At 52.6% G+C, this 23723-nt stretch overlaps 3 protein-coding genes and 1 non-coding gene across 6 annotated transcripts; 2 read left to right on the top strand and 2 right to left on the bottom strand.

Moving 5' to 3' along the window:
- The first annotated feature begins 38 nt into the window (after window positions 1-38).
- TRPT1 (tRNA phosphotransferase 1) lies at window positions 39-5792 on the top strand. 3 transcript variants are annotated; one of them, XM_072970196.1, is made up of 8 exons: window positions 39-98; window positions 3651-3731; window positions 3954-4035; window positions 4609-4778; window positions 4868-5042; window positions 5250-5306; window positions 5382-5492; window positions 5624-5792. In XM_072970196.1, the coding sequence occupies exons 2-8, from the start codon at window positions 3660-3662 to the stop codon at window positions 5713-5715; spliced, it is 759 nt and encodes a 252-aa protein (XP_072826297.1). In that variant the 5' UTR covers window positions 39-98; window positions 3651-3659; the 3' UTR covers window positions 5716-5792. The 3 variants fall into 3 exon arrangements, with proteins under 3 accessions (XP_072826297.1, XP_006216704.1, XP_072826298.1); XM_006216642.4 differs by lacking the exon at window positions 39-98 and adding an exon at window positions 3241-3474; XM_072970197.1 differs by lacking the exons at window positions 39-98; window positions 5250-5306 and adding an exon at window positions 3241-3474.
- Window positions 412-3165, bottom strand: NUDT22 (nudix hydrolase 22). Its single transcript, XM_015249856.3, has 6 exons — window positions 3117-3165; window positions 2312-2809; window positions 1877-1975; window positions 1102-1199; window positions 884-977; window positions 412-578 (listed from the first exon to the last, which is right to left on the bottom strand). Exons 2-6 carry the CDS (start codon window positions 2789-2791, stop codon window positions 477-479), a joined length of 873 nt encoding a protein of 290 aa, XP_015105342.1. The 5' UTR covers window positions 2792-2809; window positions 3117-3165; the 3' UTR covers window positions 412-476.
- On the bottom strand, window positions 5702-23176 carry FERMT3 (FERM domain containing kindlin 3). The gene is made up of 15 exons (XM_006216645.4): window positions 23042-23176; window positions 22286-22458; window positions 19195-19428; window positions 18858-18977; window positions 18589-18757; window positions 18350-18452; window positions 8891-8998; window positions 8593-8727; window positions 8463-8512; window positions 8233-8357; window positions 7905-8011; window positions 7555-7788; window positions 7073-7197; window positions 6383-6524; window positions 5702-6269 (listed from the first exon to the last, which is right to left on the bottom strand). Exons 2-15 carry the CDS (start codon window positions 22443-22445, stop codon window positions 6090-6092), a joined length of 1992 nt encoding a protein of 663 aa, XP_006216707.1. The 5' UTR covers window positions 22446-22458; window positions 23042-23176; the 3' UTR covers window positions 5702-6089.
- On the top strand, window positions 9255-9327 carry TRNAV-AAC (transfer RNA valine (anticodon AAC)). Its single transcript has one exon. It is a non-coding gene; the product is annotated as a tRNA-Val (tRNA).
- Window positions 23177-23723: the final 547 nt, after the last annotated feature.

Raw genomic sequence — 23723 nt, 5'->3', positions numbered from 1 at the left:
CCCGTGGCGCGGATCTGCGACGAGGCCCCGCCCCCGCAATCTATTGGCCTTTGACACCTCCGGCCCACTCAAAGAGGTCCAGACCCACCGACTACCAGGTAAGGCAGCGGGACCCATCCTGACCCTCAGTGAGGCTTTCGGCACGCCGCCGTTGCTCCTCCCTCGGACGTGGCTGTTACTCCACTCTGCAGCGCAGCATATTTCATTTCACAAAGCAATTCTACCCCACAGTCGGTTTGGAACCTCACTACAGCCTGGCAAGGGGGAATGGCCCTCATCTCAGCTTGCAGAGGGGAAAACAGGCTGGGCCTTTTTCCTCCGCCCCCGGTCTTTTGTCCTGTCTCTCTCACCCACCCTGGGCTCTCCCAGCGGCCCATCTCTATCTAGTGTAAACAGCAGATGCCAACGGAATCCAAGAATAAAGTCCTTTATTGTCTTCCGAGCTGTGGTGATAGGGCTGGGGAATCTAGGGCGACTCAGGTGGAACCTCCCTGGACCCGGTTGTAGAGGAAGATGGCGCCTTTGGCCGAGGGACAGATCTCAGTCCACATTTCCATCTCCTGCAACCTAGGCACACTCTGTGGGGAGACAGTGAGATCCAGACATTACGACCTCAGGTTTCTTGAGGGGGCTGTTCTTGAGTTCACAACTGTTCCACAGTTCCCGGGCCTCAGAGCCCTCTGGGGAGACATATTAAGGGGGCTGAACAGGTCCCTGGCCCTCTCCCTTGAGCTGAGGGCATCCTCAGTGAAGCCTTGTGATTCTGGAGGAAAGCCCTGAGAGATTTGGGACCCCCTCTGACCCAGCCCAGGAATATAGACATGCATCACCAGGCCTCCACAAGGCTTCTTAACCAAATGAGACACACTTTGCCACCTCGAACCTGTGTCTCTACAAAGATGATTCCTGTGGATTCGTGGGCCTCAGGTCCCCCACTCATGTAGTGCTTCCTCACCTGCTCAGAAGTCAGGCTGCACCTGGACAAGGACATGAGAGTGGCCTGGTGAATGCCTAGCCCCTAGTGAGCCCCTGAGGGGCCCCAGCCCCTCAACCACCCACCTACCCCAGGACCCAGGACAATGTTCCCCAGAGCTCACTCACTGGACGTAGAACTCGGCACTGGCACGGCCGGCACTAGTCTCATTGCTGGCAATGCCCAATAACAGTGGCTGGCTCAGGGTGAGCAGTGGCAGGTTCACCTGGAGCCAGGGGTAACACCTATCAATGCCCACTGCCTACATCTCTGCCCCCCTCAATGAAGAACAGCATGTTATCCCTGTACAGCATCTTACAGTTTGTAGTTCAAGTGCCCAGAATCACAGAATGTCAGATCTCGGGCATGTTCATTTTACATGGGAAAACCAAAACCCCTGAAACATTGAACAATTCGCCAAGGTCACCCAAGGGAAGTGGATTTAGTAACCCGGACTCTCATTTATTCCTCTTTTCAACAAACCTGGGGGTAGTGTGCAAGACATCTATCATTGCTCACATTGTAAAGAGGGAGACCTTGAGGCACACAGAAATGAGGGCAAGAGCGGGGAGGGTATAGCTCAGTGGTAGAGCACGTGCCTAGCATGCACAAGGTCATGGGTTCAATCCCCAGTACCTCCATCAAATAAAATAATAATAATAACAATAACAACAACAATAATAATAAAATAAGTAAATAAACCTAATTACCTCCCCCCCAAAAGCAAACAAACAAAAGAAATGAGGGCTACAGTCCCACATCAAGTGTGCTGAGCTACAAAGCCAAGCTCTTTGCTCAAAGCCAGATGCCTACAGATCCTTCCGCCAGCCCAGATCTGTGGAATTCTGGCATGTTCTATGCCCTCCCTCGTCTACCACCCTGTCAGGGTCGCCCCTCACTCACCTCATCACAGATCTCCTGGAGGACACTGGAAAAGAGCTCATGCACCACCAGCTCCCCAGGGAGGTCCTTGTGCAGGGGGCTGTCACCTGGGCACAGCGCCTGTGAGAGGTCAGGCTCAGCCCCTGCTCTCCTCTTCCAGCCCTCCTATCCCCCATATTCACTGGCCCTGAGGGCCTGGTTGGGCACAGAATAAGAGTCTTGGTGATCCCCTGACCCACGCCTTCCTTTTCCAGACAACCAGAGAGCCAGCTAAGTCCTCTACCCTGCCTTCCCCAATTCCCTAGCTTCCCACAGGTCTGGGGCAGCATTCAGTGGGGAGGCTGCCCTGAGCAGATTTTTGGAGAAGAACCAAGCCAACTCCTCTTTTAATGGATGAGGAAAACCAAGCCGAGCTGTCTGGGTTTTTGTACCTTTGTGCCAAACCTGGCATCTCACCTGAGGCTCAGGGTGCCCACCAGGAACATCCACCAGCCCAGGTGCCTCAGCCACCTGCCCAGAGCGGCGCAGGAAGACAAGGAAGTCGTCCGCGGTGACCAGTGCGGCGCCTACCCCTAGGGGGTCTGCTAGGTAGGCTTGCTTGTCTCCCCAATCGGTGGCCCCCTGCTGTCGCAGCCAGGCAGCTGAACTGGCCCAGTTGGTGCCCAGGAAGTCTCGATAAGAAGTAAGGCCCAGGCGCAGGAGCAGCTGTGGCCCTGATGAGCCAGTGGGCACCAGTGTGGCGGAGTGCAGGCGGAACTTCGGGGCGTCAAAGAGCCAGGGCTGGGCCTGAAGCCGGCTCTCCCAGATGGCAGTGATGGCCTTGTCTCCTCCTGGCAATGGGCGACGGTCGTAGGCTGGGCTCAGCTCAGCCCGTACCTGCTCCTTAGGCAGTCCCCGGGGAGGGCACTGCAGCAACAGGGACACCTCAGGGTCCATGGTCTGTACAGGACAGTTCTGGGGAAGGACACAGCCAGGCCTGTCACCCCAGGGGACCTACAGCCACCCTTGGGCACAGCAGCTGGCCCCCTCTGCCTGAGACCTCCTGAGGGTACCCCCAGCCCTTCTGTACCCCACTGACCGCTCCCGGCGCAGTAAAGGGTCTTAACATCCCAGCAAGAGCTCCGAGGCTCCTGCTGTCAGACATCCCTGAGACTGATTCACGGGCATCCCTACCACCCAGAGGTCCTGGATCCAGCCACCCTCTAAAGTCCATGCCTCCTAAAACCATGGGAACCTCCTCCAACCCCCGACGCCCCCGTACCCCTCCCGGAGTCCGGAAGCTCCAGCTTCCAGCCGGTACTTACCCGCCCACTCTCTCCTCAGGCTCCTCCCCTTTCCCCCGCAGCGGAAGTGCCCGCCCCCTTCTTTCTCGGCTTTTCATTGGCCGGTTCCTGCGCTCCGGCCCGGCGGAGGGGGTTAGCCGTCCGCACCCGGCGTTGGTAGTCCTGCTCTTCCCTCTTCCTCCTTCCGTCTCTAACTACTTTGGCCAGCCTTGACGCTTCCGCCCCGTTATCCTGGACGCTGATTCCGCCTCCCTGGGCCTGCCTTCCGGAGCCTGGAGCTCGGGGGCTCGGCTTCCCTGGGCCTTCGGCCCCGTGGCTGACACAGTGTGATCTTGGGCAAGTCTTGCCTGCTGGGCCTCAGTTTACCTCTCCGCACCAGGGAGTTGTGGGTGGGAAGTGAATTTATTGACCTGAATATCCAGCTGTCACATTCGGAGGCTTTGTGACTTTCTGGGCAGAGTGGGGGTATGGGAAGGTCCTTAACAGTCCCCACATGTCACTGCTCCCCTCAGGTCTTGGCCATGAACTCCTCTGGAGGAAGGAGGCAGGAAGCAGCAGGGCCCAGGAGAAGGGCTCACAAACCCCGTGAACAGGTGTGCTTTTCCCACCTTCACTCCGGCTCCCGTGGTAGGAGGATTGGAGAGGGGAACTCTGAGCCCTGGGGTGGGAGTGGGGCCTGATGGGTTGTACTATTCCCTGGAGCACAGGGCCTCCTCTCCCTCTGGTCTCCCTCTGCAGGGGGTCACTCAGAGTTCAGGGTGAGAAGTAGGGCAGGATCACCATGGGGACTAGGGGCCACCTCTGGTCTCTTTCAGGACCGAGATGTACAGTTGTCCAAGGCTCTGTCCTACACCCTGCGCCACGGGGCCTTGAAACTGGGGCTTCCCATGGGAGCCGGTAAGTGAGCATCGTGAAGGCTGGGCCTAGGAGTGGTTGGAACCCAGGGAGAGTGTGAGCCTATCTGTGACTGCCTTCCCCTGTAGCTCCCACCATGGCCCTATAGGGATGGCACCCAAGGCACATCCCTTCCATGTACAGGGAAGACCTAGACCCATAGCCCAGTATCACATCCAGTGCAGACTGGGAGAGGAGCCTCTCTCTGGGCTGAGCTTGATGATACCTCCTGCTCAGTGGCCCAATGAACACTTATCCCAAGAGTGGGTACTGGGGTCTGTTGGGGCAACTGATGTTTACTAAGTGTCCACTCTGGGCTGGGCACTGTGCTTTATCTTGGTGACCCTTGAGACAGATCCTATTCCCATGCCAGTTGAGAAAATTGAGGCCCAGAAAGGGGAGACTTTCTAAAGGTCACATAGGCTCTATTTTTGTTGCCTGTGGTCAACAGAGGGTCTGGGATGGGTGCTGGGTCTCCTGTTCTCCTGGCCTGTTAATTCTCCCACTGTTCTCCCACTGTTAATTCTGGCCCAGGCCAGAGCAAGTTCAGCTCCTGACCACCCTGCCCACATGCAGATGGCTTTGTGCCCCTGGGTGCCCTCCTGCAGCTGCCCCAGTTCCGCAGCTTCTCAGCTGAAGATGTACAGCGCGTGGTGGACACCAATGGGAAGCAGCGGTTCACCCTGCAGGCAGGGGACCCCGGCATCGGCCTTCTCATCCGGGCCAATCAGGGCCACTCCCTGCAGGTGGGAGCTAGGGGGACAAGTGGGAGAGCCAGGCGGGATCTCTGCTGGTGAGGGGTTCTCACTGCTGCCAATTCCCCCACCCATCCCAGGTACCTGAGTTGGAGCTGATGCCCCTGGAGACCCCACAGGCCCTGCCCCTGATGCTCGTCCATGGCACATTCTGGCGGCACTGGCCATCCATCCTGATCAAGGGCCTGTCCTGCCGGGGAAGGACGCACATACACCTGGCCCCAGGACTGCCTGGGGACCCTGGTGTCATCAGTGGTCAGTGACCACCCCACCAACTATTCCCACCCAATCTGTCCTCCCAGATCCCCCTCCAAGTGTCATCACCTCCCTTGTCCAGGGCCACTCCAGGCCCTGTATGCAGGAGCACCTCCTCTTCCCTGCACTGAGCCCAGGACCCCAGCCTGCCTAAGTTTGATAACCACAACCCACACGCCCCAGGCCCCAGCTCCATTGTCTCCATAGGCATGCGGCCAAACTGTGAAGTGGCTGTGTTCATCAATGGGCCCCTGGCCCTGGCAGGTAAGTCTGGACACAGTAGGGACCGCCCCAGACCTTCAGAGAGGTCATAAGTCACGTCTCTGTCTCTGTCTGCAGATGGAATCCCCTTTTTCCGCTCTGCCAATGGGGTGATTCTGACTCCAGGAAATACTGATGGCATCCTGCTTCCCAAGTACTTCAAGGAGGCCCTGCAGCTACGCCCTACCCGTAAGAAGCACCACCCCACCCCTCTTCTTTGTGCCTGAAGTCTGTGCTCTCTGCCTCACATCTTCCCCACTTTCCAACCCCAGGCTGACTTAGGTCTCCCTTTTTCTAACCAGCTCTTATCTCTATCTCAGGAAAGCCCCTCTCCTTGGCTGGTAATGAAGAGACAGAATGTCAGAGTGGCCCCAAGCACAGTTCCAGAGGAAGAAGGGTGACCCAACAATAAAATATTTATTTTTTTAAAAATAAAAAAATGTAACAAAAAAGAAACTCTAATCTTAAACCATGAGTCATCATCCTGTAGCTGCAACTGGTCTTCCTTGTGTGCTCAGGAAGTACAGCTAGGGCAAGGGTGTTGGTCTTGGCCTTTCAGACAAGGGAAGGGCGGGTGCTGGACAAGCTCAGGGCCCACCTTTCCTAGCCTGGGGAGGACAGAATCTGGCCCGGCCAGGTCCTTGGTCTGCACAAAGCCAGTGACAGTGGGTGAATGTGCCAGCTCAGTGCATATCTGGAGAGGGTGGGGGCACTGAGTCCTAGTGGGTGTGGGTTTAGGAGCGGTCGTGGCAGGTGGTGAGTGGGGTGGGGGCAATAAGACAGGCCTCAGAAGGCCTCGTGGCCTCCTGTGAGCTGCAGGAAGAGGTCCTCATCCAGCTCCTCCCCGCGGGCCCGCTCCCGCGTTGACAAGAAAATGTAGCCCCCAATGTACTCATGCACAATACGGCAGCTGGCAGACACGCAGCTGAAAGCCACGTTGATGTGCTCATCAAACTCGATGGCCACCTGCAGGGCGGTCAGTCAGAGGGCTGGTGGGGGGTGGGCTAAGGCAGCAGCCCCTGCCCTGGCTGGGTCTGGCCAGCCCCCTGTCCCTCCCTCCACCCTCACTCCGGGCCCACCTGCCGGATGTCCCAGTTGACATTCCACTGGCGCATGTTGCTGAAGCGCCAGGTCTTGACCACATCACCCACGGCCAAGTCAATGCGGATCAGTCGGTTGTTGGCAATGCCCAGGATCTCATCTTTCCTGCTGCCCTTGAACCTGGTGCCCAAGGGGAGAGAGTGTGAGGCAGGCCCCACCCTGCATGGCCCCAGATCCTGCCCAGACAGCCTGGTGCAGCACAGGAGCAAGCTTACAAGTAAGTCATTTAAGTTCTCTGGGCCTCAAGTTCCTCATCTGGAAAATGGGAGTTCATTGAAATAATCACTGTGATAGCATTTAGCAGTGACAGGCAAATAGTCCATGCCTTTTAAATAGTGACTTTTTTTGATACCAGCATCATCTGTTTGCTCCTATCTTTGCAGGCTTGGAAAACAGGCCATCAAAGGGGGCAGTCCCTGTCACAGCAGCCACCCATGGCCCTGTCCCTCAGACCAACTACCCAAGGTCCAGAGAGGGTCTGGGATGGGTGCTGGGTCTCCTGTTCTCCTGGCCTGATCTCTCTTGTTTGCTGTGCAGGTACAGGATGGAGGGGGCTGCACACAGAGTGCCCTCAGTAAGGTCTTCCAACAGAGGACAGGAAGGAAGGCCTCAGGGTGACACCTCCCAGGTGGCAGGGGAGGGCAGAGCGGGCTGGGGGTAGCTTGTACCTGACCACGACATAAGAGATGCCAAAGTCAGGCAGGGACTGCCAGGCCTGGATGAAGCGCAGCTGGGCCTCTGACAGCGAGAGTTGAGCCACGTTCTGGTGGGCTTCCAAGATCCGTGGAGTGAGCTGCGGGACCACGCTGGTGAGGGGCTGCCAAAGTCCCTGAGACCCCCTGCCTGTCCACATCAGGGAGACAGGGTGTATGGAGCCTGGGGCAGGGGCAGTGTCAGGGTGGGGCCACCTGAGGGCACCCTCTCACCATTCAGCAAATGTGAGCTGAGCCCTGTCCTGAGGTGGACATGGGCAGCTGGACCATGACCCCTCCCAGAGGATGGGGACCAGCACGCTCAGTCTCAGGGACATGGATGGGATAAGGAACCAGTGAGCCCTTGCATTTCCAGAGAAGGGCCCTGTGGAGATCCAGGGGCCAAGGGTGGCCAGGTAAACCCTGTGGTCATTCCCATCACCCACTCCCTCTGGCACCTGTTTGGCCTTGAACTTCCGCTGGAAGCGGGGGGCGACAAGGCCATAGGGGTTGAGGCCTTCAGTGGAGGCATCAGGGCCCTGGGGGTGGTTGCTCGAGCCCCCGCCGCCTGTCCGCTGCAGGCTAAGGAAGGCCAGAATGGCCTGCACCTCGCTGGAGTAGCTGCTGTCTGCCATGGTGCGGCCCTTGGAGGCCAGTCGGCAGCCGGCCATCCAGCGGGCATACTGCTGCTCCTGGGGTGGGAGGGATGAGGAACAGGGTGAGAGGCCAGCCAGGCTCTGGCCCAGCCCTGGCCCCGGCCCAGCCCTGGCCCCATTCCCACTCCAGCCTCAGCCCGGCCGTCACGCACATCCTGGCACCGCAGGTAGATCTCACTCATGCCCTCAGGTGAAGGCACCAGGAGTTTGATGCAGAACTTCTGGCCTGAGACGTTGACATCGGGGACCACCTCACATCCTGGAGGGAGAAGGAAGACTAGGAGGCCGAGGAAGGGAGCCTGATGAGAGATCCCCAGGTGAATGGCAGCCACGCACAGCAGCCTCAGGACAGAGGGCATCTTCCCAGGCACCCGGGAGGAAACAAGTGACAACATTCACCTGACCAGCCCACAGGTGGTCCTGTAGGCCCCAGCCAGCCCCTGCCCTTGCCCCTCTCTTGGCCAGGCCGCCCTCGCTCACCCTTGAGGTTGAGTTGCTGAATGGGGTCCCCTGGGGCCTCGTCCTGGCTCTTGTAGTAGGACAGTGTGGTCTCCTTGAACACCACCCAATGCTGGCGGTACCCCTTCAGGGTCAGCTTCCGGGGCCTGAGGGTGGGGCAGGAGGTTCAGGACAGGCCGTCTCCCTTCCTCCTGGACTCTCTCCACACTGGGTCCCTTTAGCAGGGCTGCCAACTCTCAGCCCAAACTCACCGGAAGATCCGGAGATGGTCCTTGAGTTCTGGGATGGTGGTGAGGCTGTCCTGGGGAGGAGAGGAGTCAGGGGGAACCTGGTCCCTGCAGTTGACCCTGACCCCAACTTCTGACCAGAGCCCCTCCTCACCAGCACATCTGTGGGCGCCGAGCCCTCCAGCTTCACCTCCAGGTTGCTCAGGGCTGCATCTAGGTCGTCCAGCCCTGGGTCTGTGCAGGCTGGCTCGTCTACCTCCCCGCTCTGGGACAGCTTGTTGATGTGGTACTGGGAGGGGCGCACAGCCAGGAAGGGCTTAGTAGGCCACCCATCAGCCCAACAGTGCCCTCAGCTGGGCTTTCTGGAGATGGGTCCCCTCCACTGGAAGACCCTCCCTGCCCTGCGCCTGACCCGCACCCAGCTGCCCCGGGCCCCCAGGCCTGCCTGGCACCTGCAGGGCTGCAAACACCATCATCTCCTCCTCCGTGCAGTCAATCTCCTCCAGCAGCAGGTCCCACCGAGCCTGCTCGTACAGCTGGGTCAGCCGCACTGGGTCTATCTGGAGTGGTGGGAGCTCATTGAGTGGCCCCACACAGGCAGCAGACCCCAATCCCAGCCTCCTAGCTGCCGGCCCCATCTGCCCAGGTAGGTGGCAGCTTCGTCCCTCTAAAACTTTTTGTACAGATACTTACTCTGTCTACTGTGTGCCCTGCATGCTGCTGAAGGGACAAGCGGGGCTGAGTAAACCAATCAATAAATAAGTGAAGTGATTCAAGAGTATAATCAAAGCTATAGAGGAAATAGATTCCAGTGGGGGAGGGTATAGCTCAGTGGTAGAGTGAGTGCTTAACATGCATGAGGTCCTGGGTTCAATCCCCAGTACCTCCATTAAAAATAAATAAATAAACCTACCTACCTCCTCCGACAAAAAAAGGAAATAGATTCCAAAGGGTGGCTCACTCATGCCCTCAGGTAAGAACCCCACAAGTTTGATCATGATGAGACAGAATGGAACTGGGGTGCAGGGGTGCTACACTATATGAGGAAGCTTTCAGGAAAGGCTTCCCTGAGGAGGAGACATGCTTGTACTGAGACCTGAGGGATGACAACAGGCCATTGAAGGGAAGAGTGATAGGAAGACTATTCCAGAGAGAAGGAACAAGAAGCTCAAAAGGGGATCCCAGTTACCCACAGAAGATCAGGCCCACACTCCTACTGAAACCCACCAGAACTGACAGCATAAAAAGGGTAAACCAAAAAAGACAAGAGAAAGAGGACTACAGCAGGTGAGAGATGCCAACAAAATTTTGGAAGATGGGTAGTGAAAACATGGATGGGAACTGAGTTGCAGGGAGGAAGAGCTGGGATCTCATGCCCTTTTCCCTGTCTTGTTCTATGGTGAAGGCACTAAAGAGTTTTGAAAATATCAGAGAACAAACAGCAAAAAGAACTAAGATCTGAGCAAAAGTATCCAGTTCACAAAGCTGACAGTCTCCAGTCTGGGATCCTCTGGCTGAGAGGTGAGGGTGGGCTGAAATGAGGACCAGAGAAAGTCTCTAAATGGAGCAGTTCTCTTCCTACTCCCCGCACCTAAGTGGCAACCAGCTGGCACCTGGTAGAAGCCAGAGGTTTGCTCTCTGGAGATGCTGAGCCAGAGCTACCCCTGCATTTGGTACTCTAGGTACAGCTGGGTTGGGGTTCACTATCCTGAAAACAAAGGAATTAAGAAAAAGTTGGTGTTTTGAAAGGTGAGACACCCCCAGCCCTTCCCTACTTGTCACCAAAGACATTGATAGCAAGCCTTCTATACCCAGTCAGGAGATCAGAGATTTCACTGCTGAGAAGCCAAACAGAAAACCCCCACAAAGAGTAGTATCCCTGCCCCATCCCCCCCAGGAGGCCCCCAAAATGCCAAGCCCTCTTCATCCACTCAGAGTTTCCAATTGGCTTCATAGAGCCTTACTTCTAAATATGAAAGGACAGGCAGGGATTACCCACATTGAAAGAAAGCTGCTAGCTAGCATGAACTACAGAGACCAAGTCAAATGGGGGGAAAGAGCTGGGAGGAAATAAAGTAGGGAGCAGGAAAAACTTCAAACACTAGTCAAAATCCTTACAGAGACAAACTACCACATTCATAAAACAAGAACACAATGTTGTTATTTAAAGGAACGTAATTATAAAGTTAAAGGAATTAAGACAGCATGGCATTGACAAAGAGAGACAAATTGATCGATGGAATCAAAGAAACAGTTGGAGAGAGACCTACACATGTTCACCTGACTTAGGACAAAGGTGATCTTGCCATCACTGGGGAAAGGATGCTCTTTTCAATACATGGATCTGGGTCAGTTGGATACCCATATGGTAAAAAGATATATTTTTACCCCTACCTTATGCCACATACAAGTATCAGTTCCAGATGGATTGCAGATCTAAATATGAAAGTTAAAACAATAAAGCCTTTAGAGAAAAATAGAACTACAGATTGTATTAACATTAGGAACTTCTGCTTATCCAAAATAAACTATTATGAGAATGAAAAGGCAAAGCACAGAGTGGGGAAAATATTCATGATATATTTATCTGACAAAGTACTCATGTGCAGAATATATAAAGAACTACTAAGAAACAATATGAAAAAGACAAGCAACTCAGTATAAAAATTGGCAAAACAGTTGAACAGAAACTTCACAAAAGAGGATACCCAAATGACTAATAGCCATATGAAAAATTTCTCAACATGGCTAGTCATCAGGGAAATGTAAATTAGAGCCACATAAAAAGCACATCAGTGATTGTCTGGGGTTGGGTGTGGGAGGAGGAATGACTGCAAATGGGCACTAGAGAACTTCCTAGGGTGATGGAAATGTTCTAAAACTGGGTTGTGGTGATGGTTGCACAACTGTATAAACTTACTAAAAATAAACTGAATGCCTACAGTGGGTGATTTTTATGGTATGTAGTTATAGCTCAGTAAAGCTGCTTGAAAAAACAAACAAAATACCGTATGAGATACCATTACACACCTACCAGAATGGCTACAATGGAAAATACAGGGAATACCACATGCTGGTGAAGTTACAGAACAACTGAAACTCTCATACACTGCTGATGGGGCTGTAAATTGGGACTGCCACTTTGGAAACTGTTTGACAATTATCTGCTACAACTAAACCAATGCCTGCCCTGTTACCCAGCAGTTCCACCTCTGGGACTACAGAAACGTGTGCATATCTTCACTAAAAGGCGTATACTGGAATGTTCATAGCATTTGTATTCATAACAGGCCAATATGGAAATTGCACAATGCCCATCAACAGTAGAATGGAAAATTAATTGTTGTATGTTGATGTCATGGAATATTACACACCAATAAGAAAGAATATGCTACCTCTATATGCAACAGGGAAGAATCATACAAGCATAATGCTGACTGATAGAAGCCAGACACAAAAGAGTATAGACCGTGTGATATCATAGATTTAAAATACAGGCAAAACTAATCTATGGCATTGGAAGGAACATTAGTGGTTCCCCCTGTGGGAGATATTGCCTGGGTATGAGGGAGGATTCTGAAAGCTCCTGAAGTTCTTTTGCTTGATGTGTTGGTTATATTTGTGAATATTTCTAAATGTATGTTACACACACACACCCACTAAAAAGGAAAACTCAGAAAATAAAGCCTCTTAGAATTTAAAAAGTCGGTTGCAGAAATTGAAAATTCAATAGATCATTTGAAAGGTAATTTAAGGAACTCTCCAGAAAGTAGAACAAAAAGACAAGCATAAAAAAAGGAAGAAAAGATAAATGTCTAATTTTTAAAATATGTATATTTACAATTGTTTTATTTTATTTTTAAAATTAATTTATTTTTTATTTTTACTTTTTCCCCTTAATGGAGGCACTGGAGATTGAACCCAGGACCTTGTGCATGCCAAGCACTCTCTACTACTGAGCTATACCCCCTACCCGCCAATATCTAATTTAAAAAATTAACCCAGAAGGTCTAATATCTACTAAGTTCCAGGAAAAAAAAGAAAAGAAAAGAAAAATGGAGGGGAGGGAATTATTAAAGACATTGTATAGAACATATTTCCAGAACTGGAGGGCCCAGGTTTTTTATTTGAAAGGGCTTGGAAAGTGTGCAGGCCCATCACTGAAGAAAGACTCATGCCAGGACATACTATTGAGAGCTTTTAAAACATCAAGAGGTAAGAAGAAGATTCTTAAAAACCTCTAGTGCCTCCCCTCCCCTCCAAGAAAAACTGAAAGAGCCACACATGGAAGAATTGAAAATAAAAATGGCATCAGACTCCTCAGCAGCAACACTGTAAACTGAAGGACAATGAGAAGGTGGCTTCAAAATTTGGCAGGAAACTGTTTCAAACCTAGAATTCTATTCCTATCACACAAGTGAGGGGAATAGCCACCTTTCCAAACATGCAGGATTTCAAATCATTTAGGGGAAGCTATTACTATTTTACCATTTTAGGGGAAGCTGTTGAAATATATACTCCATCAAGATGAGGGAGTCAGTCAAGAAAAAGGAACACAAGAGAGCTAGGAACCAAAAGTCTAATATAGGAGTTCCTAGGAAATAGTGAAGGGAAGTTCAAGGACAATGGCCAAGTGCTGGGTCTAGACTGCCACCATTCATGGTTCTGGCCAGAAAATAACACTGACTGATATCCTAAAGTAATCAACTATTTTGAAAGGAGTATTGTGGTTGGGTTGCAATGCTGGAGGGGCTTGGTTATGGAACATCCCACCTCATCACCATGAAGACTCCCCATGGCAAGCCACAGATTCAGAGAATGTCCAGCTAGCCTTTGGGGTCTCTTTTCTAATTATACACAGACAATTACCAGAAAATAAATTTTAAAAAATATAACAATGATGAACTCCAAGAAAAATTTGACCAAGAAGGAAGTATAGTTATTCTGTGGCTTAGCTAAGAATGCTAGTTATATGTGTTACTATTTATAGCCACAATCATGTTGTTTTAACCAAAAGCCATAATACAACTCAACTGGAAAGATGCAAAGAGATGTGTGTGTTGTGGGGGAGGGAGGGAGCACAGAAGACAGCTAAATCTTCATCTTCATACAAAGTGAATGTGTAATATGTGAAATGGAAATATCAAGGAAGAGACATATATAAGCTTGTCATACAGATGTAAACACTAGAATAAAAAGCTACAGAGTTAAAATCTACAGTCTCTAGGGATGAGAAATCCAGGATAAGGAGAGGTGAGAAGGGAACTGCTTTTTGTTGTTGTTTTTATTACTATTGGGACCATTCAACTCTTTAAGCCATCATATATTACTTTGATTAAAAATAAAATTTAGACACAACATTGTAAAATGACTATAATGCAATAAAAATGTTTAAAATAAAATAAAATTAAATTTAATACAAACTACTATATATAAAATAAACAACAAGGTCCTATTGTATAGCACAAGGAACTATATTCAATATCATGGACTAAACTTTAATGAAAAAGAATATGTATAGATAAGTATGTAACTGAATCACTAAGCTATACACCAGAAACTAATTGTAAATCAACTAGACATCAATTAAAAAATACATAAATAAGATAAAATTTATAAAACAAGGAAAACGACAAAGACCAAACAGTTTTTAGATATTGCACAACAGTCGGGTACGTATAGCTCAGTGGTAGAGTACATGCTTAGCATACGTGAGGTTCTGGGTTCAATCCCCAGTACCTCCATAAAAAAGAAAAAAAGATATTGGACAACAGACCACAGAGAGAGAGAGAAGAGAAATAAAGAAGTGCATCCTGAGATTGCCTAGCTTACTTTCTGGAGTGAGTGTGCTCCCCGTAGTAGGGAGGAGGACCTCAAACAGAGCCCAGCAGGTGAGAAGATGCAGTTGAGAATTTGGGGAGTCCAAGGCAGCTAGAGTTCACAGGACAGAGTGCTGGAGAGGAGAGAGCTGCACAGAGAGAGAGCTCTGGATGGAGATCACAGAGGGCTCCTCTTAGGTCTTTAGCTGAGTACTGATCCGCCTATGTGTGTAAGGAAACTACTCAAGGCTGGTGGAAGAAACCACTGCAGAGGAGCTGGTAGAACATTAATCAGAGCTCATGTTGGGTGGGAATATTTCACATTCCCAAACATAGGTTAGAGAAACCTCACAATATGTCATGTCAGAAGACTCAGGAGGCTATTGTCTCAGTAATAAAGTAAGTTAGCCCTAGACTAAAAGATGCTTTTGTCCGGTCTAATTCATTATTATTGAATTATTATAAATTACAATTATTAATTAATGTTCAAAGCAAGCTTGAGAAGGATCAAAGTGTTTCCAATTGTCTTAATTTCATCTGTAAACAAGGTTTAAAAAGATTTAAGGGAATATCGAAAAAAAAAATCAAGCACCCAAGAACATAAGGTTTATAGTACAGTGTCAGGTATCAAATAAAAAATTACCACAAGGCATGAAAACAAGCAGAAAAATACAACCCATAATGAACAGATAAATAGTCAATAGAAATAGATCCAGAAATGACACAGATAGTAGAATTAATGGACAAAAACACTAAAAAAAGTATTTAAAATATATCCTGTATGTTCAAGAAGGTAGAGGAAAGCATGGGCATGTTAAGGAGAGATGGAAATATTTAAAAAGGTCACAACTGGACTTCTAGGCAGGGGATTGATGGCAGATTAGACATGGGAGGAGAAAAGATTAGTAAACTTGAAAATAAAGCAATAGAACTATCCAAAATGAAACACAGAAAAATAAGATGAGAAAAAAAAAAACTGAACAGAGCATCCATCAGCTGTGGGTAATTTTAAGAAGCCTAATACTCATGTAACTGGAATCCCGTAAGGGACGAGGAGGTGCAGAAAAAATATCTGAAAAAATAAAGGCCAAAAATTTTCCAAATTTGATGAAAACTATTAACTCAGATTCAAGAGGCTCAATGAATTCCAAGCATGAGAAACCTGAAGCAAACTGAGGCACATGATCATCAAGTTGTTCAAAACCAGTGATAAAGAGAAAACCATAAAAGCAGTCAGAAAAAAAAGACACATCACATACAGATGAGCACAGAGACAGCAGGTCGGCTGCTGGAAGCAGTGTGAGCCTCGAGACCAGGAGGCATCAGCGTTAAGGCACTGTAAGGAAAAAGAACCATCAACCAGGAACTCTGCACCGAGTAAAAATATCTTTCAAAATCAAAGGCAAAGAGGGGGAAGAGCATAGCTCAAGAGGTAGAATGAGGTCCTGGGTTCAATCCCCAGTACCTCCTCCAAAAATAAACAAACCTAATTACCTACCCCTACCAAAAAATTCTTTAAAAAAAAAAAGAAAACACATTTTAAAATGGATGACAAATAAATAATAAATAAAAATTTAAAAATCAAAAGCATAGAAATTTTTTTGAAAAAATATTTAATGAAAAAAACAAAGGCAAAATAATGGCTTATATGGATATACATACAAAGCCTGAAAGAATTCATCACCATTCTTGTCGAGATCAACTCTACAAGAAATATTAAAAGAAGTCCTTCAGGCAGACAGAAAGTGATTCCCGCTGGAAATCCAGCTCTGCATTTTGAGAATAAAGAGCACAGAAGGGCGAGGGTAGAGCTAAGGGGTAGAGCGCATGCTTAACATGCAAGAGGTCTTGGGTTCAATCCCCAGTACCTTTATTAAAAAAAAAAAACATTATGCTAAGTGAAAGAAGCCAGCCACAAAAGGCCACGTAGTGTGTGATTCCATATACATGAAATGTCCAAACAACAAGGACCTACTGTCTAGCACAGGGAACTGTATTCAGTATCGTAATAACCTGTAATGGACAAGAATCTGAAAAAAAATACATATATATACATGTATAACGAAATCACTTTGCTATGCACCTGAAACACTGTACGTCAACTATACTTCAATAAAAAATAAAAATAAAAACAAAAAGAAATGTCCAGAATAGGCAAATAAATAGAGACAGAAAGGAGATTAATCAATGCCAGGGGCTGAGGGGTGGGGCATAAATGGGGAGTGACTGTTAACGGGTGTGAGATTTCTTCTGAGGATGCTGAAAGTGTTCTAAAACTGATTGTGGTGATGGTTGCACAACTCTGTGAAAACACTAAAAGCCATTGAGCTGTACGCTTTAAATGGGCAAATTTTATGGTGATGAATCATTTCTCAATACAGCCATCATCATAGTAGTAACAGCAGCAAGAACGACAGTGTACTGTGGGCTGTGACGTCAGTAGAAGCAGAGTGTGTGAGGCCAGGAGGGGAAGCGGAGCATCTCTCCTGTTGTAAGCTTCTTACACTGCAGTGAAGCAGTGGATTACTGGGTGGCAATAGTATATGTGTCCTATAACACCTAAAGCAACTACCAAAAGTTTTAAAAAGCAGCATAGCTAATACGATAATATAAAGGAGACAAACAGACTCATGCAAACTCCTCAATCCAAAAGAAGGCAGGAAAGATGGGAGAAAGAAACAACAGTCTGCAGGAGGAAGGGACAGGGATGTGGGGGAAGCAGAAAGGGGGCAGGGTGGGTGGGAGGGAGTGGGCGGGGCGGGGCCGCTCCAGGGCCAGATGGACCTGGTCCTGCGGGCACTGGCATGGCTCCTGGGCCATAGGCAGCCACTGGAGCCATTTAAGCAGGAATGACAGGACCTGATGTACCACTTGCAGGTGTTCATTCCAGATGCTGCGTGGAGGTTGGGGAGGCCAAGAGAGGAGAGGGGTCCATTAGGAGGGGCTGCAGTAACCCACAAGAGAGAGGCAGCCGCTGGACGGGTGAAGAGACAGAAGGGAGCGAATGGTTCAGGATTTTAGATCAATGAAGACACAACAGGGCACAATAAGGGGTGAGGTGAGAGGAAAAGGGAAGGCTCCAGAATGGGGTGAGAGCGAGGCTTTTACAATGAGTCCATAGTGGGAGGATGTGCTGGGCAGACCCGAATCAAGAGCTCTGTTTCAGGAAGGAGCCTGGGGTGCCTGTTAGGTACCAGAGCAGAGACGGCCAGGTGGACACAGGAGTCTAGAGCTCAGGGGAGAGGTGTCTGGGCCAGAGGTGATAAATCTGAGAGCTATAAAGAGCACCAAGATACTTAAATCCATGAGAAGAGATTCCTGGGAGAAAGGAAGAAGAGAAGGAGGCTGGAAATGGAGCCCAGGGGCTCACAACACCCAGAGGCCTTGGAGACAGAAGAGCCAAGGAGCCCAGGCGGAGCAGCTACAGACCCCCAAGTGCACGATGACCCCAAGTGGCCAAGTAAGACAGATGTGGAGGGGAAGTGAGCAGGGAACAGGTAGCATGGAGGGCACCATCCCCTTGGCAGGGTGGGGATGGAAGACGCAGGGATAGATTTGGCTGAGGAGAGGGAGGGAGTCGAGGGGCACCCACACAGAAGGCTTCCGGGGAGTAAGGACACTGGATTCCAGGGTTTAGACATTTTGCAGTGAAGTGGCGCAGAGAAGCAGGGCCACAGGTAGAGGGAGCGCCTGGAGGTTTTTGAGACGGATGCATGGAGCCTATTGGTTGCTGGGTGGGGACGGTAGGCAGGGAGGGAGAGAGGCACACTGCTGCCTGTCGGCAAAGCCTCGTCCCTCACCTGCCCCTAGTTTCTGCAGGTCCCAGGGCCACCCCTCCAGGAAGCCTTCCCTGAGCCAGGTGCCTGAGCAGACTTCCCAGGGGTACCTGCCACTGTCTACACTGAGCTGTGGTCATTACCTCCCCGACAGCCCTTAAGAAACAGGTGTTGGCATCAGGTGTTGGTGGAGTTAGTAAACGGGTGTGGGTGGACGCATGGACAGATGGACGGGACCCTGTGAATGGCTACCATTCCCAGAGCCCAGACACCCACGTCCCACTGACCCAGACCCCTTCTCTGCAACCCAGCCCACCTTGGGATCCAGGTCAAAGAAGCTGTAGTACTTGAAGCGCAGCCAGAGCGTGTCCCCAGCCTTGATGCCCTGCTGCATGAGGCACCTCGATGAGTCCAGCCACCTGGGCCACAGGGAGGCAGGGGCGGGGTCAGGGCGGAGCCAGGTGCGGTGGGACAGGGTGGGGGCTGGGCAGGGGGCTGGGGGCAAGTACAGGCTTATGGGAGTGGCCTGGGTGCAGACCCCAGCACATGGGGCACCTGCTGTGGAGATGGGTCTTGTCCAAGAGGGAGCTGGGCCGGGGCAGGCGCTGGAGCAGGAGGGGGTCCGGCGGTGGCTGCGGCCGGCTCAGCATGTGGTAGCAGGCCTCCGTCTGGGCACTGTCTGAGAAGTGGGCTGGCATCCCCCGGAACAACGCAGGTGCTATGCCTGGAGTGCGGGTCGGGGGTCAAACAGGCCCGGCCCCCAGCCCCAGGCCTCCTGAGCCTGCCCCTGCGCCTCAACCCTGGGCCACCCAGTCTGCGCTCACCCCCGGCCAAGACGACCTTGGTCAAATCATACACCTCCTCCTCCGGCTCCTTTTCCTTCTTCTTCTTCTCCTTCTTCTCGGGAGCCCGGAGCAGAGACATCTCCTCTGGGTGCCGGATACCTGGGGAGAGCTGGGGCCTCAGCCAGGCCTAGGGTCCTGCCCTAGGACCTCCTCCCACCCCACTCACCGGCAGTTTGGGGCAGTTCCCTGCCCTGTAGGCAGGATGGGGAGCAGTTCAGCAAGGACAAGGTGACAATAGCTGGGCCTGTAAAGGGAGGGGACCTCACCCTGGCAGGACCCTTGCAGGGGGCAGAGTGGGAACCAGCGGGGGACTCACTGAGGAGCCGGCAGATGGCAGCCACGGCCTGGAAGAGGGGTTGGGAGAAGCTGGCTCTGAGGCGCAGGGCCCGGCGATTGGGCAGCCTCAGGATGACTGGCCGGTGCTGAGGCCCGAAGAAGAGGCGGGCATCGGCCAGGATCCCATATTTGTCCAGCGTCCAGTGGGTCTGCAGCAGCCATTGTCTCTTCTGTTCCCACCAGATGGCATGGTCTGACCAGTCCTGCTTGCGCTCTGAGGGGTCACAGGCGGGGGGTGCACATCAGCCTCGGAGGCCCTGGCCCCCAGCGCTGAGCACAAGCCTGGGATTCGGAGGTGCTGACTGCCCCTCCCCTACCCAGCCCGAAGGCAGGGCCAGGCTGGGTCAGCTTGGGGTCTAGGATTGAGGTCATTGCGGAACCGTTTTTGCTGGCTAACCCTGCTTGTCCACCTGGGCTCAGTCACTACTACTGAAGGGAGTAACATCCTGGGGGACCCCCCAACTCAGAGTCCGGACGCCCCAGTCTTAGGGCCCCCACCCCACACACTCCAGCCCATGGGGCTCCGCTGTACAGCACCTCCCACAATTCCTGGCTTCATGGCCTCTCTCTGGCATTCCTGGGAGCTTGGGAGACAGCAGGCAGTCCATAAATATATAATGCTTACTAGCTCTGTGACCTCGGCCAGGGCCTGAACCTCTCTGAGCCTCAGTTTCGCAGTTTCTGAGATGTAGGTAGCAATGGACACTGATCAGTGCCTGCCCCATGGTAAGTGCGTGGCGTCTGTGACATAGACATGCGGCCACATGAAAACATTCAGTTAGAAACGTGAACACCTCACAGTCCTGCAGTTACGGATGGAGGATAAGGATATGCGCTCTCCTCTCCGTCCTCCACCCCCGCCCCACCCCCAGCCACAAGCTGAACTGGTGCCAGGTGAGCATAAAGACACAGGATAGGCAGAGCCCTCTAGTGTCAAAGCCCTTCCTGGGGAGGGGTCCCACCGCAGCTCCGCTCCCTCCCGCGGCCCTCCCTCCTCCTCCTGCCCTGAAGTCAGCAGTGCAGCTGAATGGAGAGAGGGTCTGTCTGAGCCTCCCTGCTGCACCCTCACTCTGTTCTTGGCTTTCTGGCACCCATCTTCCTTCTCCTCCCGATCCTTTGCCCTTGTTTTGTCTCGTTGGCCCCTCTGCTCCATCCTTCCCCATTTGATTCAGCTGGAGGAGCCTCTTCTCCCTCCTTGGCCATGGCCTCTTCCTGGGGGGGGGGGTCTCACCTAGTCTACAGTTTCATCTTCCTGGTGTGAGCCCCAGCCCAAAATCCCTAAGCCACTGGTTAAGAGGCACGTCCACTGGCTTTGCTCATTCCAGAAATCTTTGTTCACCAGCCCATGTGCCCAGCTCTGGGACTACAAATGCAATGACTCACAGTCCCAGCTCCCAAGGTGCTCCTTTTTACCTCACTCTGCCTGACACTGGACAGAAGCACCTCCTCTCCTCACAACCTCTGGGGGCTGCGTGACAACAGCTCTCCTGCCAGGCCCAGCATCGTCCCTTTTGCTTTTAGGCAGTGCATTTAATCCATGCCAATCCCACCTCCAAAAGCCACCGCCTGTTCATCCTCCAGCCCACCCCAACCCGAGGGACCTGCCTTGGGTATCTCACTGGAAACCCTCCAGCCACTTCTCTCCACCTCCAGGATGGAGTCCGCAATGCCTTATGGCTGTCACTCCAGCCTTGTTTCTTCTCAGAAAACACTGACAAATTCACAACGCTCCTGTGCCCCAACATCCCACCTTGCTCCTCCCTGCTACAGACCCCTCCCAGGATGCATATTAAGTGGCCTCTCTTGGGAAGCCCCTGTCTTGGACTGTGAGGCCCATCTTCTGGCTCCAGGTCCCCAAGCTGGCTGATCCTGGCACACACCCCCACCCCCAGGACAACACTCGGCCCTATGCCAGCTGCTGAAGGGTGGGTCTCACCTGCCTGGCTGCTCTTTAGGCCAGGGGCTGGCATGGGCCGGCTTGGCTAAGCATCAGTAGACATCTGATGTACTACGGAGTAAGTGAGAGTCGGAGGAGTAGGGACAGTGTCCCCGGGGCAGGGGACAGGAGCTGGAGGGACTGAACCCTAGGGGCCCAGCAGCAAGTGGAGGAGCGGGGTCCTACTGGCTCCTTGTTCAGGCCTCTTGCTTTGCCGTGGGCCATGCCCTGGGCCCAACCGGGTCTTCTCTTGGGGCACTTGGTCTTTACCCTCTCTGCCCTGCTTGGCCCAGGCCTGCCTGAGTCTCGGTCTGCCGCCCAGTCCCCTGAAGGACCCTCTCTCCCTACTTCTGCTTTCACAGCCTCCTTGGGCCTTGCCTTCTGGAAGCTCCCTTCACCACTTCAGCCTTGTGGCCGGGCTGCCCTGGGGCCCCCTCCTGTCTGTATACCTACTGACCTCCCTCCTGGGCTGCACGTGGCGGGTTGGCTGGGTCGGAAGCAGCCGTCCCATCCCCACCCACAGGAGCCGGGACCCGGCTGGCTGGGACTATCGTGGCCTGCCATCCGGCTCTGGCTATCGGAGCGGGCCTGCTGCCCTCCCAGGAAGGGGCAGCCCCCACCCCCAGCAAGGAGAGGTGATGAGAAGCCCCCATGTCACTGGCCCCGCTCCCCTCCAGGGCTGATAGCACAGGCGGCTCTGCTGTAACTTCCTGTGGGGGCAGGGCCTTCCCACTCGGGCTGGGCCTGTCACCAGTCTGCTGAGGGCTTCCGCCCGGGGAGAGAGTGTGGGAACAGGCCCCCAGGTCTCCAGGAGACCCCTCTGGTCCCCCCTCAGACCTCTAGAGTGGGACCTCTGCCTCATCGAAGGCAAGGCCTCTCCTGCCCCAGAAGTGGGTGAACGGGGGACCGTGGTTGGGTCTGCTCCTTGGGGTCTTAGCAGAACCAGCTGGTGTGGGAGGAAGGGAGGGAAGACAGTGGGAGGGAGGGGAAGTTAAGCTGGGGAAATGTCTTTTTTGGAACCAAATGATTAAGCTGGTGCCTGAGTCACTGTGACTCGGTTATCGAGCACGGAGCAGCAGGGCTGGCCCGGAAGTGCCAAGAGACCCGGTGGGCAGCAGGGGCAGCAGGCACTCACTAATCTCCTCCACGATCTTCAGGAGCACGCCACCGATGTGCGACTCCCCTGTGACCCGGAGGGTGACCGACTCGGCCTCGGGGTCCTCCTCTCCTACAAAGACCCGCAGCTCCCAGGACGAGTCAATGTAGTCCCCCATGGCTGTCTTCATCCCCGCCATAGCTGCGGCAGTTCTGCAGAGAGGGTGGCAAGAGGCAGGGTGGTTAGGAGGGCAGGCTGGGGCCTGGTAGGCTGCCTTGGGTGCCTGGGACAGGCAGAAGAGCAGAGAGCAAGCCCGCAGGCCAGGATGCCACGGCAGCGGCAAGACATGGGGAGCTGAATTTTTCCAGGCAAACCTCAGACCCTGTTGCCATCGTGGATGGTTAAGTTGAAGGGACCCTTGGAGGCCATGTTGCCCAGCCGGCTCCCTTCTCACAGAGGGGAAGATGGAGGCCCGGTAAGAGTAAGAAGGGGCTCACTCAAGATCACACAGCTTGATGCCAGAGCTGGGCACTGGCATCCGTCTACTGGCCCAGCCCACAGCCCACCCCAAGCCCACACTGGCAGCTGCCCACCCTGGAAATAGCAGTGAACCCAGGTCAGAGAGTAGTTCCAATCAGGCCCAAAGCTCAGCTCCATCATCCCAAACTGGCCAAAGTCTCCCCAGGGCAGTGGACAGTCCAGGCTGCTGCACGGAGAGAGGCATGCTGGGCAGAGGGCCTGCAGGAGGGCAAGGAAGAGAGGGGCCCTTGGGCCTCCAGCTGCCGGCCTGCTTACCTGGCCTGCGAGGGGTTGGGGCTGCAGGTGGGGGATCGGGGTGTCAGCCACTCCTGGCCTCGGCCTGCACACCTGCAGACCGCTGCGTGCTTCCTTCCCCTTTGCTTTCTCTTTGGAGCTTCCTTCAGAGGGCAGCCCTTAGGCCTTATCACGTGCAGGGCGGGCTCAGCCCCTCCCCAGGGCGGGCTGGTGCTGGGTGCAGGAAGCAACTTCTGGCAGGGCGGCAGGGTAGCGGCAGTGCAGGGGCAGCGAGAGTTCCAGTGGGGCCCTGCCTCTGCTCCCAGTGAGCACAGGAGCAAGTGGGTCTTGTGGACCCAAGACCACAAAATGTGTCCCCCCTTTAGAGGGAAGCCCGATTCAAACTAGCCACCAATTCGTGTTCCCTTATAGGAAGCCATCTCCCATCTAAAACCTGTCCAGAGGTGGGGGGGTCTTCAGGTGGTAAGCATCATCGGGGGCCAAAAGGGAGTGCAGTGGAATTGAAAGGATCAGATCTGGGTTATTGATGAACTCAGCAGGCCAAGTCAGCTCAAGCCCAGAATGTCCTTTATTACCACAAAGAGATCCTTGAAGGCCCGGAGGGAAAAACTTTCTTAAGTCTTTTCTATCCCTAATAAAGGCCTCTATTTCCAAATTTACCAAGCTTAGAGCTGCCAGGGTAACAGTGGCACAGAAATTGGCC

The sequence above is a fragment of the Vicugna pacos genome, chromosome 10 (genome assembly GCF_048564905.1).
Source record: "Vicugna pacos chromosome 10, VicPac4, whole genome shotgun sequence".
NCBI lineage: Eukaryota > Metazoa > Chordata > Mammalia > Artiodactyla > Camelidae > Vicugna > Vicugna pacos.
Note: the sequence above shows the minus strand (reverse complement) of the source record. Positions and strands in the feature narration are given on the sequence as shown.

Excerpts from the sequence above, each read along its gene's own strand:
- FERMT3 (XM_006216645.4), bottom strand. The coding sequence starts at position 22,445 with ATGGCGGGGATGAAGACAGCCATGGGGGACTACATTGACTCGTCCTGG. Across the intron at positions 8,012-8,232 it reads TCAGCAACTCAACCTCAAGG|GATGTGAGGTGGTCCCCGAT; the intron begins GTGAGCGAGGGC and ends TTCTCCCTCCAG. Across the intron at positions 7,198-7,554 it reads GGAAGTTCAAGGCCAAACAG|CTCACTCCACGGATCTTGGA; the intron begins GTGCCAGAGGGA and ends GTGGTCCCGCAG.
- TRPT1 (XM_072970196.1), top strand. The coding sequence starts at position 3,660 with ATGAACTCCTCTGGAGGAAGGAGGCAGGAAGCAGCAGGGCCCAGGAGA. Across the intron at positions 3,732-3,953 it reads CTCACAAACCCCGTGAACAG|GACCGAGATGTACAGTTGTC; the intron begins GTGTGCTTTTCC and ends GGTCTCTTTCAG. Across the intron at positions 5,493-5,623 it reads CCTGCAGCTACGCCCTACCC|GAAAGCCCCTCTCCTTGGCT; the intron begins GTAAGAAGCACC and ends TCTCTATCTCAG.
- NUDT22 (XM_015249856.3), bottom strand. The coding sequence starts at position 2,791 with ATGGACCCTGAGGTGTCCCTGTTGCTGCAGTGCCCTCCCCGGGGACTG. Across the intron at positions 1,200-1,876 it reads TCCAGGAGATCTGTGATGAG|GTGAACCTGCCACTGCTCAC; the intron begins GTGAGTGAGGGG and ends CCCTGGCTCCAG. Across the intron at positions 579-883 it reads TCATCTTTGTAGAGACACAG|AGTGTGCCTAGGTTGCAGGA; the intron begins GTTCGAGGTGGC and ends GTCTCCCCACAG.